Genomic DNA, 25,024 nt, shown 5'->3' with positions numbered 1-25,024 from the left:
TGACCACCTGTTTTAACCCCTTAAATGCATCATCACTATACTGCAACTGCATGCAATGCACACAGTTGCAGGGTGGTTGCAGTGCAGCCCCATTCACCTAGGGGTATACTTCAAGGGTGCCCTGACTGGAAATAGATTGAGAAACACCGACATAGAGGAACTGATCTCTCCATTTTCCTCCTGCGGCCGCTGAATGCTTGTGGGAGGGAGAGGAGGAGAAGCGGGGGAAATGGAGAAATCGATTCCTTTATATGCAGCCACCCACTTGTGACGGGGCCCTGTTGTTCCGCCATCGGGCTCAGAGGAGCCCTGTCCGGGGGTCAGGGGGGCCCTCCATGATTTCTTGCATCGGGGCCCTGAAGGTTCTAGTTACGCCACTGAGGTGCACATTATAGTATATTTAAAGTTTGGCGGTATAAAGTCTTCATCTTTGGGCCCAGATTTTATAAGTCCAGTTACCTTCTAGGCATTACGGAATAACAAAGAAATACTAATATTACAACATGCACAATCATAGCTTGTAATCTTTATGGATTGTATTGAAATCTGCTGCTGACCTATAGCACAGTTCTTTCAGAAAGCACTCCTATATAACAAATACATAGCTGCATTCCTGGATTGCTCCTCCCACTCTCACAATAGGCTTCCCCCATGAAACCAGAGCACATTGTACAAAGGTTGGTAGAGTAGAGCAGAAAGGGGATTGCATAAGCAGTGCTGTGTTCTACAGAAACAACAGCAGCACAGCTACAGCTATGAGTGCAGACAGCATTGACGATATACTACCCCAGAATTTCGCCTATGTCATCTTCACCTTCGTCTACAGCTATGTCCTAATTATGTATCTCGGTATAAACGTGGGAAAAGCCAGGAAGAAGTATGGAGTCAAGGTAATCATTCAGAGACAGATTTGCTGCGTTTAGAGGATGCAAATAGGGCTCCTTGTTTATTGTAGCTGGCTCTTTAACTATAATGGTCTCTATCGCTCAGCATTGACTATGTCATCAGATATCTATTTTGCAATACAAATGCCAAAATACTTATATTGTTTTTTTGTTTGTTTTGTTTTGGTTTTTTTTACAAGCTTCACGGTTAATTTACACTTCTGTAAATTGAAAGTATCCGTTTTCTTTATTTGTGCAGCTGTTATCTGGGGCTTTGCACTGAGGAATTAGGATTTTGGGGAACCAGTTCAAAATTGCAAAACTGCACTGCAAACCTTCATAAGTAAAACCATTTTTTTTTTTTCTAGATGTGCAATTAATTCAACTTTGATTATTGATACTTCTATTCTTTGCAAGGTTATTACATGATACAGTTACCATTATGTTTATCATCATAGCAAACCGTCTAACATCCCATGGAAGAGCCTCACTGCACCTTGAGATTAAGCTGTATTCATACCTATCCACGTGCAGTAAATCAAGTGAAACCTGTGTTTCTATCTGCAGTAATACAATGCACCACAATGTATGACCCCTTTCACACTGGGGCGCTTTTCAGGCGTTTTAGCGCTAAAAATAGCGCCTGAAAAGCGCCTGTTAAGCCTCCCCAGGTGTGAGAGCCCGAGTGCTTTCATGCTCGGGCGGTGCGCTTGCAGAACTGGAAAAAAAAAAAAAGTCCTGCAAGCGGCATCTTTGGGGCGGTGCGGGAGCTCTGTATATACCACTCCTAAACTGCTCCTGCCATTGAAATCAATGGGCAGCACTTTTCGGGTGCTTTTAACCCCTTGTTAACCCCTTCTTTGGGGTTAAAAGTGCGCCGGTAAAGCGCCACTAAAACTAGCGGGCGCTTTACCGCTAACGTTCGGGTGGTCTGAGTGTGAAAGTAGCCTTAATGTGAGTTGACGTTTATTCTGAATGCCCAACCCAAACACATAGTACACATAGAACATAGAACACATTGATGTCTATGGAACCAAAAGCCCGAAAAAAATCTCTTGGCCTTTTCCATAGCATGCACAGATGTGAACATGACCCATAGGAAACCATGTTAAATGGGCTGTAATGTGTTTCTGCAAAACTGAAAACGCAGTAAAAAAATGCAAAAGTGTGAATCAGGCCTTAGTAAAGGTCATTAACCACTTGACCTCTGGCAGATTTACCCCCCCCTTCATGACCAGGCCATTTTTTGCGATACGGCACTGCGTTACTTTAACGGACAATTGCGTGGCCATGCAATGTGATGTAAAGTTTATCCATCAGTGCTGTACCCAAATAAAATGTATGTCCTTTTTCACCACATATAGAGCTTTCTTTTGGTGGTATTTGATCACCTTTGCAGGTTTTTTTTTTTTTTTTTTTTTTTTTTTTGCGCTATAAGCAAAAAAGCGTATATTTTGGATAAAAAAAAAAACAATTACATTCTGCTATAAAACATATCCAATAAAAAAAATTGAAAAAAATTAAATATATCTTCATAAATTTAGGCCAATATGTATTATGCTGGTAAAAAAAATCCCAATTAAAAAAATCCTCTTTTGGCTATTGGACAGGAGGTGGAGGGAAATCTACCTTATGGGTCACAGATGGCAAAAAAACAGACAGGAGTTATAACTTTTCCTTACTCTATCCAAAATGAAATTTAAAAAAAAAATGTTGGCCTTAGTTTTACTTTAGGTGTTTGTACAGTTATGATTTAATTCTTTATAAGGATCAACGATTCCTCTTCTATATGCAACTCTGTTATCTGGATACTGTTAAGAGGCTGTCACAGACTTCTTGAGGCTTAACGTTATGTGATCTTATGAATTTAAGAATTACAGACAAAGCTCGTTTGGCTGTACTTCTCCTGTGGATCACAGGAGTGCAGTTCATAGTGCACTCCTGTGACCCATTTTCAGCAGACAGTGGGCTGAAGCCCGCTGTTGGCTGACATCAAAGAGCCGGTCCAGGCTCAGGCAAGATCAAGTCGAGATCTGCCCACAACCCTGGACCGGCACCTGGCTCGCCCCTCTATAGCCCAGCACTCCAGCAGTCTTGTGAGGGCAGAGGAGTAGAGAGCCGGTGACTGACAGACACTAGCCCTCTGCTCATGGAGCTCTGAGAACCAAGCGATCAGCGGTCTTTGATTGCCCAGTTCTCAGTCTTCGAGCCGGCGGGGAACAGATGCAGCATCGAACTGATGCTGCACCCACCTAGCTAAGTATGATTTTGAAAAAAAACAAAGAAAAAAAAATAACTTCTTTTTTAATTTTGCTGCTTGCCAAAACATGTATTAGTCTGCTACGAGTAAATAAAAACTGGGCATTTTACATTTCTTTGAAATTCGACTGTACTACATACAGTAGCTTTGCCCTGTGGGAATTTTCTGCTTTCAAGAAATGTGCCACCTCTTGTGTTCTCTAGAGAAATCTGATTGGAACCTTTTATGGATCATTCCTCCCTTAGCTGACAGTGCCGCCTCGTGTGGGCAGAATACGGTTATTTCCGTAGGGATCCTGGATTGAGTGTTTCATTTGGTTCAGGAGATCTTAGCTCACTTGCAACCAATGCTCCTGTATTGAACAACTTCTGAAATGTCCATATGAACATAACCTTTTACCCCAAACATTAATATTTCCCTAAATGGAGGTGGATAGTATATTCTACAATGCCTGTATTTTGCATAAAGCAATGGTAATCGTACACTGCATTTCCAGATAAGGGATTTCTTAAATTCTTCATTCAAAGTGCAAGGTTGCTGTTTTAGTCTGTGAACCCTTCTCTAAAACTGCAAGTCATGGTTACTACGTTAAAAACACCCATCACTTCACATGGGTGTGGTGTAACCAGTTTATTTAGATATTCAGGAGGATGTTCTAGAAACCCAGGAAGAAATAATCTGATAACACAGATGCATATCGGATTCTTGCTGTAAGCCTGTTAGACTGTATATAGGTGAATTATATCTTCAAAGTAGAGAAATACTTTATGAATTAAATATTGAAATAAAAATGTAATATTTATTAAATTATATTTTAAAGAAGTAATTCTTCTTCTTATTTACTTCAAAGCAAGATTAATCAGAAATGTCACCTAAGACAAACGACAAATTTAAAGATACTGTATTTATTGGCGTATAACCCTCACTTTTTCACCCTAAAAATTGGGTGCAAATAGCACGTGCGTGTTATACGCCAATACTTCAATTTTAGATGCCTCGGAGGGGACAGGGAGGGGGCGGGACGAGCGATGTCAGATTACATACAGTGAGAATCTCCTGTTTACTTGGCAGCCTCTGTAAAAGGAAGTCCCGTGTCCTGGGCCGCCCCCCTCCCTGTCCCCTCTAGGCTGCAGATGGGCATCGATCAGGCTGCACTGATGGCAACGGCGAGGCTGCTGCACTGATGGCAACGGCGAGGCTGCTGCACTGATGGCAACGGCGAGGCTGCTGCACTGATGGCAACGGCGAGGCTGCTGCACTGATGGCAACGGCGAGGCTGCTGCACTGATGGCAACGGCGAGGCTGCTGCACTGATGGCAACGGCGAGGCTGCTGCACTGATGTGGACTGATGAGGCTGCATTGATGGCACTTGTGAGGCTGCAGATGGGCATTGATGAGGCTGTATTGATGGCAATAGTGAGACTGCAGATGGGCACTGACCTTTATTTTGCTTCAAAGTTCCTTATTTAAAAATAAAATTTTTTTCCTGAAACTTCCCTCTTAAAATTAATGTGCGTGTTATATGCCGATAAATACGGTAAATAGGGTATAACCCTAGGTTCATATCTATGCGGTTGATGCGGTTTTCAGGTGCCTTTTGCCCTTTTAAACATTCATTTTTGCATGTGTTTTTCGTGCGTTTTGCATTTTTTTTTTAATTGTTTGTTTTTATTATTATTTTTTTTTAACAAACTGTGTATAGCTGGTTGTTGAGGAGCAGGCTGCTGTGTCCTTAAAAACTGATCAGTCATCAGCTGTCAGCGGGGCAGCTGAATGTAAAAACAAAACTGCTGGCAAAAAGAAAAAAAAAAAATTGGGGAAAAAACGGCATGGGGTCCCCCCCATTCCATACCACGCCCTCCAGGTCTAATATGGATTTTAAGGGGAACCCCACGGCTAAATAAATAAATGGGGTGCCCCTTATAATCCATACCAGACCCTTATCCGAGCATGCAGCCAGCAGATCAGGAAAGAGGGGATTAGCGAGGCCCCTCCACCCCCCCCCCCCAAACATACCAGGTCACATGCCCCCAAAAAACAAATCCAATTCCAAATAAGTCTCCTGCACCCCCCTCCCCCACCAAAATACCTTGTGGGGACAAGGACCTCTTCCCCCACAACCCTGGCCGGTGGTTGCGGGGGTCTGCAGGCGGGGGCTTATTCAAAATCTGGAAGCCCCTTTAATAAGGGGGGCCCCCAGATCCCACCCCCCATGTAAATGATTATGGGGTACATAGTACCCCTACTCGTTCACCCAAAAAAAAAAAGCGTAGTGTAAAAAAAACAATAGGCGGTTTTTGCCATGTCTTTTATTTAGGAAACAAAAATAAAAAACAATGTCCCCCTGATGTAGATCCATCGTCAATCACAACACCCACAACCACCACTGACCCGAAAAAGGGGGAAAAAAACCCGGTCCACTCCTACCGCCTGACAGTTCTTACAAAAACTAAGGGGCGGGGTCAAAGGGGCTTTCAGATTCTGAATAAGCCCCCCGCCCGCAGACTCCCACAACCACCGGACCGGCCAGGGTTGTGGGGAAGAGGCCCTTGTGTGCCAAAGCACCACCCCCATGTTGAAAGCATGTGGTCTCTGGTATGATTCAGGAGGGGGGCGCTCGCTTGTCCGCTCCCTTTCCTGATTTGCCAGGCTGCATGCATGCTTGGATAAGGGTCTGGTATGGATCTTGTGGGGGACCCCATGCCGTTTTTATTTTTTTGTTTGTTTTTTTTTTTTTCCCCCAGCAATTCATGTTTTTACATTCAGTTGTTAGTGGCGAATCGCGGCCGACTCCCTGGCCCGCTCTTTGTTGCAGCTGGTTGCAGCTATACACAATTTGTTAGGAAGGAAAAAAAAAAAAAACGCAAAGAGCATCAAAACAGCAACACTTGCTTTTTTGGTTTGGGTCCATTGAAGTCTATTACACGCAAAACGCAATCTGCTGTGGGGAAAAAAAGTCCCTGACCCTTTTGATAAACGCACCTGCTGAAAAATGTATAGATGTGAATGTGTACCATAGGAAACCATGTTAAGTAAACTTTAGTGCGTTTCTGCAAACTGGAAAATGCACTAAAAACGCATAGGTGTGAACCTAGTATAAAGGTAATTAGTCCAGATTCAGTTAAATGCCATGTTACAGTTTTAGTTATTGATGTCTCATTTTTTTCCCTAATTGGTATAAAATCTCTTTTTTATTACAGTATCCTCAGATGTATTCAGACAAAGAGAATGTATTTAACTGTATACAGAGAGCTCATCAGAATACATTAGAAGCGTATCCCACCTGGCTGATCTTTCAGCTTATTGCAGGACTTGCATTTCCGGTAAGTGATCACATATATTACATGTACATTTCACATTTTCTAAAGGGTACACAGCCAAATCCAGCTGCTCGTCCTGCTGTCAACAGCCAGATCTTTTTAAAAATGTAAAGCGTATCTAAACCCAAAAACATAATATGTTGCAGGCTTACTAATATTTAAACTTGGTCATTGCATTAAAAAAGGGGAAAAAACTGCGCTAATGTATCATTAAAAATAAACACTAAAAAGAATTTTCAGTAAGCAGCAGCTCAATGTGAGATATACACAGAAAAACATAAGAAAGAAGAAGCCTAATAAAGTCCAATTAACAGATAGTTGATTGTAGAAATGGAAAACATCTCTCATATGGCAAGAAATGTGGGATAATATTCATCAGTTCTTCAATTAACACCACAGTGAGTTCATTCAATAAGTGTGCCACCACCTTAAGAAAAACTTGCTTACTAGATGGCAAGCAAAACCAGCATGTGGCTATAGCCCAGCCAAGGCCTCTGCTTGCACCGAAGATCGTGGAGGTAGGCAATGGATGGATGATTGCACAGATATATTCAAACACTGGTGACACTGCTCAATCCAGGACCACTAAATCACTTGACATTGACATGGACATGTGCTGCTGGGAACATTACCAAAATGAACACACCTTGGATTAAAGAAGAAGGCTCAGTTAAATAACTAAGGCCGCTTTCACACTGGGGCGGTGGGTGCGTTGGCGGTAAAGCGCCGCTATTTTTAGCGGCGCTTTACCGTCAATTTCGCGCCTCTATTTGGCCACTAGCTGGGCGCTTTTGCCCCCCGCTAGCAGCCAAGAAAGGGTTAAAATCACCATAAAGCGCTGCTGTAGCAGCGCTATGTTGGCGGTATAGCCGCGCTGCCCCATTGATTTCAATGGGCAGGAGCGGCAGAGGAGTGATGTATACACCGCTCCTTCACCGCTCCAAAGATGCTGCTTGCAGGACTTTTTTTTACCATCCTGCAAGCGCACCGCTCCAGTGTAAAAGCCCTCGGGCTTTCACACTGGAGAGACAGGAGCAGCTCTTTACAGGCGCTATTTTTAGCGCTGTAGCGCCTGTAAAGCGCCTCAGTGTGAAAGGAGTAAAAGAGGAAATAGTTACTGTTGAGTCAGTTGCTGATTTAGTGGTCCTGAATTGAGCAGTGTCACCAGCATTTGAATATAATTGTCCAATCATCCATCCATTGCCTATCTCCACGATCTTCGGTGCAAGCAAAGGCCTTGGCTGGGCTATAGCCACATGCTGGTTTTGCTTGCCATCTGGTAAGCGAGTTTTTCTTAAGGTGGTGGCACACTTATTGAATGAACTCACTGTGGTGTTAATTGAAGAATTGATGAATATTATCCCACATTTCTTGCCATATGAGAGATTTTTTCCATTTCTACAATCAACTATCTGTTAATTGGACTTTATTAGCACGGCTTCTTCTTTCTTATATTATTTTGGTCATTGCATTAGTTTTCCTTTTTTAGGCTTTTTTTTCATTTGGTAATCCACCCAGTAACACACTTATTGTATTAGGGTGTCTCCATTCTGGATGGAGGAACAACAGAGCCACCTTTGGACAGCAGCATTGTCAATCTGGGGAGAGGGTAGTGTTAGATGAAATTGCAGACTTAGACAGACTTTACTAACAAATTAAAATTGACTCTGGCTAACCTTTTTTTTTAAATGGGAAAATATAATAACAAATGTGAAAAGGCATTTTTTAATGCAGAAGATCTATAATCTGTCTCTTGTGCATTAACTTCTTACCTGCCTGTCGGCATTGTACATTGTGCTGCCCAAATTCAGCTCAGTGTACCAACGTGGTATCTGCCAAGATGAGTGAACTCTGCAGGAGTGACGTCATCCCGGCCCAGCCAATAAAAGCAGTTGCAGAAACCTCCCTTTTTTTTCTCAAGTCATCTTCCAGGACGGCACACCTGAGAGATGAGAGGCTCCTCCTCACAGGAAACACAATCAATCAACAGCTGTTTTAAGTCCACACCCTTCCCCCTGATCCTCAGTTTTTGATTGTGTTTCTACCTACACGGCGAAACTGTTTGTTTTTTTCCAAATGACCGAAGCCTGGGGCTGGTGGTCTCCCCCTGGGAGCCGGACCAAATGCCTGGGAAGCCTCTGGGTCTGGCGGAATATATTTATCCTTCCTGGGGGGGTTCCCCTATCCTTTCCTCGGGGGGGGGCAGCAGAAACTGGGAAAGCCCCCCTGAGAGCTGAAGGCCCCTGGGTACAGTGGTGTCCCCAGAACTTCAGGGGCCTTTATCCTGTCTCCCCCCCCCTTACCTGTCCGGACGTCCGTTCAGACGGGGGTGCTGGCCGTCGGTTCTTTCCAGGGGGATCGTATCCCCTGACTCCTGGGTCCCTGGTAGCTCGCGTGGGCTGCTGGGGAGGGCACCGCCTGAACGACCCGCGTTCTTACCCAGAAGGGAAGGCTGAGAGTCAGCAGGAGCAGGCGCCCACATCCTCCTTTCGAGGAGGCACCAGTTTACTATGGTGAATGTCTGCCTAAACCACCTCATGGGAATGAGGAACTTACGGCATTGCCCCCCCCCCCCCCCCTCCCCCCTCCCCCCTCCCCATGTGTATATACTGACTGGACAGAGCAGGACACAGCCTAACCTTGCAGTTCCCTAAAGGGACAGCAGTTGTGGGGGGGGGCACTTTGGCGGCTATCCTCCTTGCGTGTGGACCATAAGGATGGAAAAGCAAGCCCGGTGGCTGTGGCAAAAGGGGAAGACGACAACGGTGAGTCAAAAATCCCCAGTCCCAGCCAGATGGTTTCTGGGCATTTGAGATAATCTCCCCTGGGGTCTATATTCAAATAGCCCAGAAGCTTTTGCTAAAGTCACCAGCCACAGCTCCCTCCTACATCAGAGATGCTGTATGGTGGACAAGTGGTGCAGAGGAGCGAGTGTGCCTAAACCACCTCAGATGGGAAAGAGGTAGGTAAGGCATTTTTCCCCCTTCCACCTGTATTTACTGAGTGGTGCAGTGCAGGACCTGGGGTCTCCATAACAAAATAGCCCAGAAGCTACTGCTAAAAACCACCAGCCACAGCTTCCTCTTATAGCAGAGACACTGTGTGGTTATCACAACAGTAGGTTGCCAGCCTCTCCCTACATACCCGGTTGTGGTACATTAGTAGGGGTGAATACAGCAAAGAGGGTGACCTGGTAGAACAAAGAGTTCCTTACTGGCCAGGTATACCACTGAACAAGTTATTATTGGTGCAGTGGTTGAAGGATTCAGGAGTAAGCTCCCTTGCTCAGCAGGTGCACTAGGTTATCTGGCCCTATTAGCCCAGCTGCTAGGAATCTGCTTAAAGTTGCTCCAAGATGCTTAAAAGCTGACTTAACTTTCAACAATGTGGCAGGGACCAAGCTTCTGTGTGGCACAGTAGGGGTTCCCTTGTGACAGATCCTCCTTTTTGGGGGTTGCTTTTCATAAGCTCCAACCTCCCACTCCACTCTTACATTGTGGTTATATTTTAATGCAGGGGGTAAGAAAGACCTTTTTTGGTTTGGGCTACAGTCCACTCAGTGACAGATCTAAAAGCGATTTACCATAAATCGTTTTTCCTATATCCCTTGATCAAGGATTTTCTGTGCAAACATATGCAAGAGCTAGATGGCTATATGATTGCTTCTTTAAGGGCTGCAGGTGGCTATTTACCTCCAGGCTAAATTGGTAACCACCCTTTTTAGAGGTCTTATATTGGTCTCTAGGGCTAGGCTCATTGAGACTTTAGTTACTGATCAGCCCCACCCGTGTATGAGCTGGCTAGTGTTTGCTCAATCTATGGAGGTAAGGTAGGACAACAGCTACTATAGTAAGGTGTCCAACCATTTTAGGATTGGTTCCTTCACTGGTAGTGAAGGATTGGTATCTACAGCCCAGGCTATGCCTATGAAATAATTTGCTCCTGTTTGGTTATTTCATAAAGGGATACACCATGACTCCTTCTTGGCTGCTCACCAGTAGACCTCAGTAGTGAAGGTTTGCCCTTGCTGGGGTGTTTGGTGGCACAACTAAAGTACACATTGAGATTTTTGACATCTCTGCTGAAGCTTGTTGGGTGTCCTTTATATCCTAAAGGTACTGCTTTGTTTGGCTACAGATCAGAAAATACAACAGGGAAGGTGGTCTGTACTTTCTGGTTTTGTGCCGCACGCCAGAAACGCACATCATTGAGTCTGGTGATGACATTTCTGCTCATAATTGTTATATTGCTGCACATCAGACCTACACAAGATTGGGGTCTGTCTGTGGGGTTTTTGTGTCCTGTATTACTGCCTTATTGGTTGCTTATCAGAAAGGCAGCAGGAAAGATTGATGGCAGGGGTAGTACATATACTGCCTTTGGTAATCGGTACAGCACCACAAGGTGGCTTCGTGCTGATTCAGACAGTGCTATTAACGGCAATAGCTGCCAATTTTAGGCATGCGATTTGACATGTGAGTCGCATGCCAAATCGCTTCAATATGGATGTGCTATCTCTATTCAGGATTGTTGCACATTAGAGATATACACGATTGAAGTTTGTCTGTGGGTCCTGTATTACTGCCTTATTGGTTGCTTATCAGAAAGGTAGCAGTGAGGATGGATGGTCCTGATTTTGTTGGAAAATACAAATTGAACCTGTGCCATGGGTAGTACACATACTGCCATTGGTAATCGGTGCAGCACCACAAAGTGACGTGCTGATTCAGACAGCTCTATTAACAGCAATGGCTGCCGATTTTAGGCATGCGATTTTGACATGTTGAGTTGCATGCCAAATCACTTCAATATGGATGTGCTATCTCTATTCAGAACTGTTATATTATTGCACATCAGAGATATACAAGATTGAGGTCGGTCTGTGGGTCCTGTATTACTGCCTTATTGGTTGCTTATCAGAAAGGCAGCAGTGATGACGGATGGTCCTGATTTTGTTGGAAAATACAAAATTGAACCTGTGCCAGGGGTAGTACACATACTGCCATTGGTAATCAGTGTAGCACCACAAAGTGGCCCGGGCTGATTCAGACAGTGCTATTAACGGCAATGGCTGCCAATTTTAGGCATGCGATTTGACATGTTGAGTCACATGCCAAATCACTTGAATATGGATGTGCTATCTCTATTCAAGATTGTTGTTGCACATCAGACACATACAAAATTGAAGGTTTACTGCCTTATTGGCTGCATATCAGAAAGGACACAACAGTGAAGGTTGTTTGTCTTTTTCTGATTTTATTTTTGCTGCTCAGCAGGGAGACACATTGAGGGTAATGACATCTCTGCTCAGTATTGGTATATGCTACACATCAGACATACACAAAGATTGAACATTGTTTGTGTCCTGTATGTCCTATATTTACTGACTTATCGTCCGTATATCAGAAAGGCACAGCAGTAAGTGGTGTTTCTCATTGATCTTCCTTGCTGTTTCTTAGGTATACACAGTAGGGGGTTGTTGGCTGCACGCCTCCAGGGAGCCACAGCATGGGGACCCCTTGTTTGTTCGACCCGAAAACTGCTTTTCCTGCGACCTGTGTAATCTTGAGGTCTGTGGTTCCGTAAGCAGGGACTGCTGGATACGCTGCGACCTGGAGTCGCACAGTCACGAATGATACCCTTTGGAAGCCATAGTATGACTTCTCATGCGTCTTGCAGTCCCAAGTGGCAGGTTGGGTCGCACGGGTGTGGGAACCCTAAGCTTATCTGTCCCTTCTGGTTCAGGTTTTGCAATGCTGCAGGAATACTCATTGTGGAGTTATTGCCTTATTTTGCAGTAGACCAGAAAGGTCGCAGCTGTAAAGGCTGTCTGTTGTTTGTTTTTATGTTGCTGCACAGCAGAAGTACTCAACATTGAAGCTTGTTGGTGCTTTCTGTTTCATATTGCCTTACGGCACTTCAGAAAAACACAATGCTGTAGGTTGCTTGTGTTCTTTGTCTGTTGGTTCTATGTAACCACTACAGAACTGCATAACAGGAAGGATTGTCTTATAACTGTACTTGGTGGTTCGTCATAAATACGCAACATAGAAGTTTGGGTCTTTCTGTCTTTTCTTTATAGCCTTGTTTTGCTGTACATCAGTAAAACACCACTGAAAAGGGGGTTCCCGTCCTTTCTGTATTTACCAGTTATGACCTAGCTAGCTGCACTTCAGAAATGTGCAGCATTTAAGGTGTGTTTGTGTCTTAATGCTTACATATTGGCCGCACATCAGAAAACCAGACTGTGAGGTTCAGATTTGGGTCTCTTCCCATATTTGATATTTTGGTTTAGCTAATCACACTCAGATACACAACATTGATGTCTATGCTTGTGTCCTTTCTGTCTAAATCTATTGTGCTATGTCCACAATCTATGATTTTTTTTTTATTTGTGATATTAATAATACATGTATCACCTTTTTGTATTTCAGCCTTCTCTTCCGTGAAAGGGCCAGGAGTTCTGGTGCAGATGTCACATGTCAGAAAGCCTCGACCCCTTACATTCAGGGATGCCAGAGCCATTTCCTAGGGTTGAAGCCCAGTAGAGTTATGGGTCACTGGAGGAAGGCGATAATGAATCGCCCTGTTTAATAAGAACTTAGGAAGTTCGGTTCAGAGGAGTTTTATGGCCTGAAGATGAAGTATAAACATGTATACCCGACCAAATAGGTTACAGCTCGGTGCATGGCCTTCATTTTGCCCTTCTAGCAAAACTAGATGTAGCAATATGAGTGTTCTTCTCCTGCTATAGATGTTAATCTCCTGAGTAGGCTCTCAGGCGTAAGTAAAACTATAGATTGGGCATGCCTTAAACCCAGGGATTAAGTTTTTGTTAATCTATTTTCCTTAAGTAGGTTTCCCTTCAGTCTTTGCTGACGTAAAGCTAAAAATGAACAAAAAGGGGTTGTCTGTCAGGGGCCCCCCTTTTTTGGCAGTTTTATTTCCCTGGACAGGGTTGTGTTAAGACAGGCCCCCTTATGGATCAATGTAGTGTCCTTGTCTTACAACACAGGTCTCCGATTAATCTTTTTAGTGGTTCTAAACAGCACCTATAGGCAGAATAGGCCATTGTTGGTAGATGTGTGACAGGCAACATTGATAACCTACAAGTTTAACATGTTTTCTGATTCCATCTTTAAGAACCCACTCCACCTAGATCCTGCATCCGAAACAGAGAAGGCAGGGACACATGTGGAGTAGACCGGCAGATCAGCCGCATGATCCAGCTAAGATACCTTCATCAAGCATATGGAGTAAAGGTAAAGCTTACTGCAGAACCGAGGTTCACCAAGAGTCTTGCAGTGGTCCCACCCTAAGGTAGGCCTGAGGTACTTGATTATCCTCTCAGGTGTGCCGTCCTGGAAGATGACTTGAGAAAAGTACTAGTTACTTACCGGTAACTGTCTTTCTGGGAAATCTTCCAGGACGGCAGGCCTACTTCCCACCCGTTGGAGGAGGGAAAATTTTAGAACACTAGAAAGTGAGTGCCTATGAGGAATGATTTCCCTTGTGAACCAGGTTCAGGAGTTACTTCTCTACAAACTGAGGATCAGGGGGAAGGGTGTGGACTTAAAACAGCTGTTGATTGATTGTGTTTCCTGTGGGGAGGAGCCTCTCATCTCTCAGGTGTGCCGTCCTGGAATATGTCCCAGAAAGACAGTTACCGGTAAGTAACTAGTACTTTTGTTTTTTTATTTTGGGATAAACATTTACATAAAAAGGCAGGCAGAGGGCAAAGGACCAGCAACCATTATTGCCTGTGATCTCTCTGCAGCTGATCCTTTTCCCAATACAGATTTGCCAAGCTTGGTTTTGAGCTGTGTCTCAATTTGGAGGTGGCTATCATGATAGAGAAGGGCAGGCTTTACTTCCTCATACTCAGGGCTGTCTTTGGTGCAGGCAAATAGGGCAGCTGCCCGGGGCCCAAAGCAGCTGCCAATTGAGCCTGTGCTGCTGCCCGCTGGAGTTCCGCCACTTGTTAGCTGCTCACTGTCAGTTGTAGATACAGAGAAGCGCTGCTTCTGTAATTACAAGTGACAGCGCTCCTCTGTCGGTGGCGGCTCCGATCCCTCTCCGCTCCACACATCTCTATATGACAGCAGAGGAGGGAGGGGGGCAGGGAATGTACACAGGCAGAAGCTCCTCATGAAGCAGCCTGCACGTATGGACGTCCTGTAAGTTTAGTTGATCTTCTGTAGCTAGCTGCACTCTGACTGTGAAGTTTTCTAGATGCTAGGAGAGGATTTGGGGAGGGAGAAATCTCTACACTGGAGTGGGGGGGGGGGGGGGGGGGGGAACAGAAGCTCTGAACTGGAATCTGGGGGGAGAGCTTTGTACTTAGAGGGATGGAGAACTTGGATGTACACAGCCCTCAGCCCCGCATTCCATGCGTAGCGCGCCCCTCAGCCCCGCATTCCATGCGTAGCGCGCCCCTCAGCCCCGCATTCCATGCGTAGCGCGCCCCTCAGCCCCGCATTCCATGCGTAGCGCGCCCCTCAGCCCCGCATTCCATGCGTAGCGCGCCCCTCAGCCCCGCATTCCATGCGTAGCGCGCCCCGCATTCCATACATAGCGCGCCCCTCAGCCCCGCATTCCATACATAGCGCATCCCTCAACACCGCACTCCATACGTAGCGCATCCCTCAACACCGCACTCCATATGTAGCGCATTCCATACGTAGCGCACCCCTCAACCCCGCATTCCATACGTAGCGCACCCCTCAACCCCGCATTCCATACGTAGCGCACCCCTCAACCCCGCATTCCATACGTAGCGCACCCCTCAACCCCGCATTCCATACGTAGCGCACCCCTCAACCCCGCATTCCATACGTAGCGCACCCCTCAACCCCGCATTCCATACGTAGCGCACCCCTCAACCCCGCATTCCAAACATAGGGCATCCCTCAACCCTGCAATCTATACAATTATGGGTTCCTACCATAATTCCTACCTACCCTCACACTCTTACCCCTCTCCCTGTCTTCCTATATCATTTTGGATGATGTTACTTTTTTATGCCTAGGTTTAGGTGTTCCTATTTGAGGCCATACTCAACAAATTTATGATATTATGGGTTCTCTTTTCTGCCAGGATTCATTAAAATGGAACTTCACCCAAAAGGGGGGTAGTTTCGCTTTACTGCCTCCTCCCCCCCTCCTCTTTAACTTTTGTGCACTTTTTTTGGGTTGAGGAGCAGGTACCTAGTTTTGATTGGTACCAGCTCCCACTTCTGCTTGGATCTCCTAGGCAACCTGAGGGGAGGTTTGTCCTCCCTCTTTGCCTGCACCCTTTTGGGACACATGAAAAGGTCCCAGAAGGCTGCAGGACCAGCGCAGCGCTGCTCATGCATGCAAAGTGGGAATCCGGCTGTGAAGCTGTAAGGATTCACAGCTGGTTTCCCAAACTAGGTGTAGCAGCACTGGGGACCTGAAGACTGGCGAAGATCCGGCCCAGTAAGGACAGCGCCGGATCACGGAACAGGTAGGTGTCCTTTTTATTAAAGATCAGCAGCTACAGTATTTGTAGCTGCTGACTTTTAATTTCTTGGGGGGGGGAACTGAAAATCCTCTTAAAACACTCGGACCCCACAGACACACCTGTGTAACTTAGAAGTTAGTATGCTGCCATTCTTTATTAATGCACAGAAAATAGGCGATAAGCAACTGGATGGTAGACTGAAAGGATGCATTATGGCAATGCAGGTAAACAATGAATGAATCAATAGACAAGCAGTGGAACAGGTTTAAAGATACTGTACTAGATAATGTAAACACACTGACCCATTAGATGGCAATCAACTGAACTGTAGTGAAGCTAAATAGAATTATAACTAGTGCAAATAGCGTTAAGAGTATCTGTATTAGCTAACCCAGAAATAAAGGTCACCATGTGCACATTATGTATACAGCCCCAATAGTACATGGGTCAGTGGCGGCCACTCCATTAGGGACGCAAGGGCTCCGCCCCCCTATCCATGCGTCTGGCCCCCTAATCTACCTGCAGGGCATCGGATGCATGGATTTAAATGGGGTTTTTGTTTTTTTTAAGCGTGTAATTAGAGCCTGAGGCTCTAATAGGCTTCAAAAAAGGATGGGCAGGGGGCGCAGAGCGGATTGATGCCAACCCCCCCAAAAAATATACCTCCAGCCACTACTGAGGTGGGTGTATATGCTCCTGACAAAGTGGTACTCCTGGAGGTGACTACAATGTTAGCTGACTGTTATTGGGGCCCTTCCGTAAGGTGGTGCACGTTTAACTGCCCTTTTGAAAGTGTACAACAGTTGACTGATGGGCTGCTAAACAAGAAGCAGTCTCTAATGGCATTATCTTTGGGCAGTGGACGGTTAAACATGGTTCTGCTCACCACTCCTGGTGTGTAGTGGTTCCAGTCCCACATGCTTGGCAGTCAGTTGTCCTAGAGGTCAAGACACAACGACCTTACAGTGGCTCAGTCCTCTGGCTCTCTGGGTGCTCACAAGGGCTCTGTCTCTCACTGGTGTAGGTCCACGTGAATCCAATGTCTGCAGAGCTGCACACAGTCAATAACTATGACTCAATCCCAGCCTCAGCTCTCCCAGCAGATCTGTCCTCTCTGGCTCCTCCCACTAGACTCCCCAGATCTCTGCACATTTGTCCAGGAAAAGCTGTCCTCTCCTTTTGTGTGTGCAGAGAATCCTGGGTATTTCTGCAGCGCCATTAGCCTCCATTGACTCATATTGTACTACAAGGACTACAGTTCCAGAATCCTTGGTGGTTGCATAATAAATCTCTCCCCCCCCCCCCCCCCCCCCCTCACATCGCCCGCCTTTCTGAATACAGTGCAGAAAAGTGACAGCAGGGAAGTGAGGGGGTGAGAGGCAACTGTTGCGCACACACATCCTTCTGTTTACACAGATCCTGGTGATTGACGAACAATCGCACCCAGCTGCATAACTGTAATAGGTAGTTGTGAAATAACAAAAATTGTGTAAGTAGAGCATCTTTAAAATGCTAGATGTGTAGAGGACATATCTATAACACATTTATTCTTTCTTTAGCTTTCTTCTGCTGTTCTTGGAGCAATCTGGGTAACCAGTCGATTTTCTTACGCTCATGGATATTATACAGGCGGTATGTAACACAGAGACTGATTAAAGTGTATCTATGGCCATATTATATAATTATTTCCAAATTGTATTTCAATTATTTCTAGCCTATTCCTAATAATCTGAAGGATCTTTAAGTTATTAAACTTTCTTTGTGAAGATCCCCACACTATTACTTATATTTTGTGATGCATATACAGTATACTTAGGCACTGCTGTGTCACACATTTCACAGAGCTTGCCTTCTGAACTACAGAGGTGTTGAGAGGAGGAAGAATCAGTACAGAAATCATTATTGCAAGAGTTTTGTTTTTTTTCTTGGGAGGGTGCATGTGATCAGCACAGGGTCAATTAGCACTGTCCAGACAGAGGGTCAGGGGTCCTGAAGCCTCATATCACAATCAGGGATCTCCTTAACCTACACGGTTAAGGAGGTATTTTCCTAATAGTGGGCATGCGCGCTGTAGACACAGGCGCACTGAGCCTCCCGTTAGTGAAGGCGATCATGCCGTTACTGAAGGCTCCCGCGTGCATACGCCGGAGTGAAGTCATCGCTGCTCCGGCCAGTTACAGCGCCAGAGCAGCGATACCCGGAAGTCATTCCCAGTATCATGGTGGCGACGGAGGAGGTGAACGAAAGTCACTTCGGGGGCTTCGATCTCGGGTAAGTAATTCATAATGAGCTAGTGTTTTTTTTTTTTTTTTTTTTTATAGAGGGTTCACTTCCTCTTTAAAACAACAGTTCAGTTTAGGCCCTCTTAGTCCTGTAGGGGTCAACAGCAGAAGCCAGCTGAACACATGTGTAGACCTTACTGACAATGGACTCAAAGGTGTTCTTACAATAGGTGCAGGATTTAATCCAATGTGTTTTGGTGCTGTACTAAAATATGTGCATGGGACAGGTCTTAGGGAAGTCTCCCAGAATTATCTTTATGGGAATCCAAACGTCTACTTTTTTTAATTTTGAAGGAACATTTTAAATCATGCCTACTTTAAAGAAGAAGTCCAGCCTGAGCTCGTTTTGGCTGGTCTTCTCTTATGGGTCACAGGAGTACAATTCGTTTTGCACTCCTGTGTTCCCTTTTCAGCAGAGAGCGGGCTGAAGTCCATGCTCTGCTGACGTCACTGGAATCGGTCCAGGCACTGCGTCATCCCGACAATGGAAGCCTGGATCCATCAGGTGCCTGGACTGACACCCATCTTAGCCTCTCAGCGAGCCGCTGAGAGCCTGAGACTGACAGCCGCTCCCCGCCCCTCCACAGTTCAGCGCTCCAGTAAGCATGGAGGAGCAGAGCGGAGAGCTGCTGATTGACAGTCAGCAGCTCTCTGCTCAGGAGCTGTAAGAACTGAGCCATGGGCAATGTTCGATTGTTCGGTTCTCAATGCAGAGGTGCTGGGGGGACAGATGCAGCATCATACCGATGCTGCATCCACCTAGGTAAGCATAAATAGGGGGAAAAAATTAAACCCATACTTCTCTTTTAATTGAAATGTGTACATGCAAATACGCAGACACATTTGTACATTTTGCTCAAAGTATAACTGGAGACAAAACTTTAGTTTTTGTTTACCTGTGGAGAGTAGTTAGAACACCTATCAGGTTTTTATTGTTGCCTATGTTTTCTTTAGGGCGATTCACCGTTTGTCCTGGTGATCCCTACCACCAACATTTTAAAAATTCCAAGTTTTGAGTTGTTAACAGAAGAGGAGTAGAAGAGAAATCTTTCAATGGGAACACTATTTCTTGTGAGCCTGATTACTTTTGAGGGATTTCCTCTCACTTCCTGTTGTGGCTATAGGACAGGAAGTAAATGGAGATCTCACCAACGGGGCAAAATACCTGACAGGGATTTATAACCATCTTTTATTCTATCCAAAATGGGGAAAAAAATTGCCTACAGTTCTAATTTACATTATATATTTTTTCCTTTCTTTACAGATCCAGAAAAAAGATATAGAGGTGCTTATGGATACATCGGTCTGTTTGGTGTAGTCATTTTGTCTTTTGTAGCAGGACTTCAACTTCTTGATGTTGTTTGATCACAAATATATAATCTAGATTTACTTCTAAAAAGGGAATTATTTCAAATGTATCAACCCATCTGCCTTACCATTTACTAGGTAAAAAATAAAATTTTTTTTTTTTTTTTTGGTAAAGTAGAACTGTGTCTCTGTGTTTATTTGCAATACAATGTAACATTCTTTAACTAAACATATTCTGTTCTTTTGGAAACTGATATGGACATGTCAACGATGCCACTGGAAGTTAGATCCAGAGATAACAGCATAAAAAAGTAAAATGGCAAATTGCAAAAAGATTGATGAATAAAGTCCTTACATTTTTAGATTTTTTTTCAGATTATCAACCACCCAGTTGTTGAAAATTCGAAAATATGAGAGTATGGATTCTCATTTTTTAATAACTGGCATATAAAAATAACTATAATTTGTTTAAATTGACACATAGTTGAACTGCTTTAACTTTCTCAGCCACTTTATCTGCACTGGTGTCATTCAAGCAGGATGAAAAAGGTAGGTAATGTAAGGTCACCACCTTTTCTTAGAAAAAAAAAATTACTTTTGATCTCTGTCCTATTTTAATGGCTGGTAAGAAAGCAGTCAGGTGATCTGCCTATCAAATGGTAAAGCGCTTGTGTGTGTGGTTATAATCGGCACACACAAGTATAATTCTGGCAATACCAGTTATTTTCTGTATTTGCTGAAAATGTTCTTGAAGAACAAAAATAAATACTGTATAATGCAGCCACCAGATCTAAGGACTGTAAGCAGCAATATACTGCATTTGTTCTAAGATTTAGGTATCCTTAACCGGTTCCCGACCGGCGCACGCCGATGTACGTCGGCAGAATGGCACGGCTGGGCAAATGGGCATACCCATACGTCCCTTTGAATTTGCCGCCGTGCCATTGCGCGCGCCGGCTGGGAGCTCCGTGAGTCGGGTCGCGGGTCCCGCGGACTCGATTGCCGCAGGGATACCGCGATCGCTTCACAGAGAGGACAAACGGGGAGACGCTGATATAAACAAGCATCTCCCTGTTCTGCCTAGTGACAGTGTCGCTGATCTCTGCTCCCTGTGATCGGGAGCAGAGATCAGTGACGTGTCACATGTAGCCACGCCCCCCCCCACAGTTAGTAACACTACCCAGGACATACTTAACCCCTCCCTAGCCCCCTAGTGGTTAACCCCTTCACTGCCAGTGTCATTTACACAGGAATCCGTGCATTTGTATAGCACTGATTGCTGTATAAATGACAATGGTCCCAAAAATGTCCGATGTGTCCGCCATAATGTCGCAGTCACGATAAAAATCGCTGATCGCCGCCATTACTAATGAAAAAAAAAAAAAAATTTAGAATAAAAATGCCATAAAACTATCCCCTATTTTGTAAACGCTATAACTTTTGTGCAAACCAATCAAACGCTTATTGCAATTTTTTTTTTTTTTTTTTTTTTTTTTTTTTTTTACCAAAAATATGTAGAAGAATACGTATCAGCCTAAACTGAGGGAAAAAAATGTGTTTTAAAATATTTTTTGGGGATATTTATTATAGCAAAAAGTAAAAAATAATGCGTGTTTTTCAAAATTGTCACTATTTTTGTGTTTATAGCGCAAAAAATAAAAACCGCAGAGGTGATCAAATACCAAGAAAGCTCTATTTGTGGGAAAAAAAGGACATCAATTTTGTTTGGGAGCCACATCGCACGACCACACAATTGTCAGTTAAAGCGACGCAGTGCCGAATCGCAAAAAACGCACTGGTCAGGAAGAGGGTAAATTCTTCCGGGGCTGAAGTGGTTAAACAATATGAAAGTTTGGGTGAAGTTCTGACTGACACACTATAAAGCAGAACTAAACTCTCTCAATCATCATTAAGGGTGGCTTCACAATGCCCCACTGCACTTTTGCTAAAGTGCAGCTAACCTGCATTTTTTTTTTTTTTGTTCAGGTTAGCTGCGCTTTTCTTTAGATTTCTATGAGCTCCTGCGGTTTTGGTGCGGTTTCAGAAATCGCACCAAAACTCCTGCAGGCTGCATCTTCGGTCCATTTTCTGAAACTACATTGTGAGACATCATAGAATATTATAGCAAAGTGCAGCTCACCTGCACGAAACCCGCGGGTTAGCTGCGCATTGCCCAAAGCACAGCCGGCCCATACTGGGGCAGTGTGAAGCCACCCTATTTTTAATCCGAATAATGCTAGCCTTAGTAAATAGATATGAGGGTATATTCTATTTAGTTGTTTTCAATTTTTTATGTTTTACGTTTCTTCAGTTGCTTCCTGGTTTCTGGCCTAGGCCGTAATAATGTCATACATTGCATGCGTCTTCATAGGCATTTTTATTTTTTTATCTGGAGAAGAGGTTTTCTTTGCTAAGCACACCCACCTGCTTGCATGCCTGAGCTAAGAGCAGATGGATTCCTGGAAGTAAATGCTACATGAATCATCTGCCCTTACTCAAGATGACTGTAGCTAGAAATGCTAGGAGGTGTGTTTCAAAGTGATTTTTCAATGCAATAAAGCATGGAGACATGGTTGGATAGATGAGTTTGCTTTGAATATTAAAAATGAATTAAATAGCATTTTCAGTTTGTGGTACTAGGATACAGTTAAGTTCCACTCTAATGATGTATATTTGGCCATTAGATTTTACCTAAATAAATACCTAGTCACCAATCATGGATTAAGGGCTCCTTCACACGGGACGGATCCGAGATGATCCGCCCCGTGAACATCCGCTTGCTCAGTGGGGATCGCTCCGTGGATCCCCGCTGAGCAGGCAGATCTGTCTCTGCACACTGTGCAGCGACGGACCTGTCACAGTGCCACTCTCCCCTATGGGGGATCGGATGGCGACGGACCGTAGAGTCCGTCATCACCCGATCCAATCCAAAAACGGATGGGAAAAGTAGGTTTTTCCTCCGTTACACTTTTTCGGATTGAAGCTGTTCGGATGTCAGCGGACATGTCACTGCTGACATCCGATGCTCCATAGATGTCTTATGGAGGGTCCGCTCAGGTCTGCCTAAAAAACTGACAGGTGGACCTGAACGGATTGTTCGTCTGAAAGAGGCCTAAGAAGTTCAGAAGGCTTGTTCTTTGGCATGTGCTAACGTTGACCATATATACACTAGTGAGGCCAGAAATATGGGAGGTGTCATTACAATTTGATTTTTGAAGAAGCAAACAGTGGGATTGTCATCCTGATTTCACAATTTAGCATATTACTGACCTGGAACAAGCATACAGGATGAGAGATCAGGATTTTCATCTTCATCAGTGCATATTTGTTCCAGGCAACTGATTCAGTAAATAATAAAGCCAAAATTAAAATGATTGTATGACAGAACCTACTGATTATTAGTGCTAGTAATAGTCAGCGCCCATATTTTTTATGCGATACTGCTGTGATAAATATTAAGACGGTTCCCATTAAGACACATCTTCTGTGCCTTTCAGCCAGATAAATATATGGTACACTTGGGGGTGGGTGAAACCTAGCACCATCTAGTGGTCAAATGTGGTATTTTCTGCTTTAAATCAATGAAAAACATTCATCCAGCTCCATTCACACAGAACAAATGTACATGCACTTTCACTGGGTCAATTGCCATGCAAACTTTTTATAAATACACCCCTTAAAGCAGATGTAAACCCAGTCACTTAAAATCTCATGACATCCTTAAAAAGTTAGTGTAATTGAAAATGTTGATAAATACCACTTTCCTGCATGAAGCTCCATATTTGGAATTTTACTGTTATAAAGTGACAATGTTCTGTCACTTTCTCTCAGTTGCTCTGCTGCATAATGACCCTGTCACATGGGCTTTGGTGTACACTATGATACCCATGCCAAAGTTCATTGCACAGACATGTTCCACTGTTGCCAGTAGCAGGAAGCTGGTCCTGAGTAAAGGCGGTTGCTCAAGTATGTGCATGCAGACAGAAACTGATGGCAAAGAGGCTTCAGGAAAATCGGCAGCACTGATGTGCAACAAAGGTATTTAAAGAAAAAAAAAAAAAAAAAACATGACTTTTAGGGATGCATCGATACTGAGTATTTTAATGACTATTCATACTTGTGAAAATGATACCGAAACCAATACTTTGCGGTGTGATTTGCACCCATACAAAATGAATGGGTGCAAATCGCACTGCAAAGAATCACATGTGTTTTAAACAGGAATGCAGTGCGATTTTCCCCCACCACCACTTCTGTGTGTGAACCCAGTAAAGAAGGCAAAGCACCATTTAGTGCAGCAACAGGCAGTTTATTAAAATGTTATAAAAATCACAAAGTAAATATCTAGTCAAATGTATCTGCAAGGTCCCCGTCCCATCAATGATAGCAAACCATGGCCGCTGGAGATGCTCACAGGGCTGAAGGATATGTACATTGGTCTGCTCCCAAGCTGACATCACTTCCGCCTTATACCCACAGGAGTCCTGGAACTTTTCCTCCAGCAGGCATGGTTTGCTATCATTGGCGGGGGCGGGGACACTTCGGATACGGATTTGACTAGATATTTACTTTGTGAGTTGTTATGACATTAATAAACTGCCTATTGCTGCAGTGCATAGTGCTTCGCTTTCTTTACTGAGTTCACACACAGGAGCAGTGGGGGAAGTTGCATACAGTTCAAACAGGAATTGCACTACATTTCTGTTCAAATCGCATGCGATTCTTTGCAGTGCAATTTGTGCCCAATCATTTTGTATGGACGCAAATTGCACTGCAAAGTATTGGTACTCAGTATCGGCGAGTACATGACTGAAAGCATCGGTACTCATACTTGCCGATTTAAAAAAAAAAAAAAAATATGGTGCATCCCTAATGGCAATCATTTATGATACACAGTGCTTTAGTAAATTAGATGTAATCTAGTTAGAGTTACATCTGCTTTAGAGCAGATGTCAAGTCTAGATGACATAAAAGAAAAGTGTAGTGTATGAACAGCACAACACCAATAAGCCTGTAATACTTTACTTATTTTGCAGAAGGACCTTTTCTGCCCAGCAATTCCATATAGCAAGGGCTGTTGGTGGGATCATGTACTGCATCTACATCACTTCAAGTGCCAAGGTCAGGGTGACGAGAGCGGGATGCTAAATTTCACTGCCACACTGCACTGACACCGGGGGAAGGGGGGGGGGGTTAAACTTCATTGCCCCTGCAGGATACAGCACTATGTTCTTATAGAGGAACCCCTACAAAAGGTCTGGAGGTCAGGTTGAGTTTGAGGGGGCATCCATTCAGTTGCTCCATGACCTATCCCACATGATTCTTCACATGTGTAGGGCAGTAGGACACCTATTGGATATCATCTAAAAACTTGGAGCCACTTATCGTTGGGGGGGGGGTCACCTCTTTAGTGTATGGATTGGGAAGGGTTCTAAGCAATTTGTTTTTGTCTTTTAGGGAGCATACCCTATCCCAACCCAAGTGAG

General features: G+C 44.3%; 1 protein-coding gene across 1 annotated transcript; it reads left to right on the top strand.

Annotated features, from left to right (window-relative positions):
- Window positions 1-639: 639 nt before the first annotated feature.
- LOC141128265 (glutathione S-transferase 3, mitochondrial-like) lies at window positions 640-19,705 on the top strand. The gene is made up of 4 exons (XM_073615463.1): window positions 640-890; window positions 6,346-6,468; window positions 17,508-17,580; window positions 19,495-19,705. Exons 1-4 carry the CDS (start codon window positions 756-758, stop codon window positions 19,593-19,595), a joined length of 432 nt encoding a protein of 143 aa, XP_073471564.1. The 5' UTR covers window positions 640-755; the 3' UTR covers window positions 19,596-19,705.
- Window positions 19,706-25,024: the final 5,319 nt, after the last annotated feature.

Source organism: Aquarana catesbeiana, linkage group LG02 (assembly GCF_042186555.1).
Source record: "Aquarana catesbeiana isolate 2022-GZ linkage group LG02, ASM4218655v1, whole genome shotgun sequence".
NCBI lineage: Eukaryota > Metazoa > Chordata > Amphibia > Anura > Ranidae > Aquarana > Aquarana catesbeiana.
This window is presented reverse-complemented; position numbering and strand designations above follow the sequence as displayed.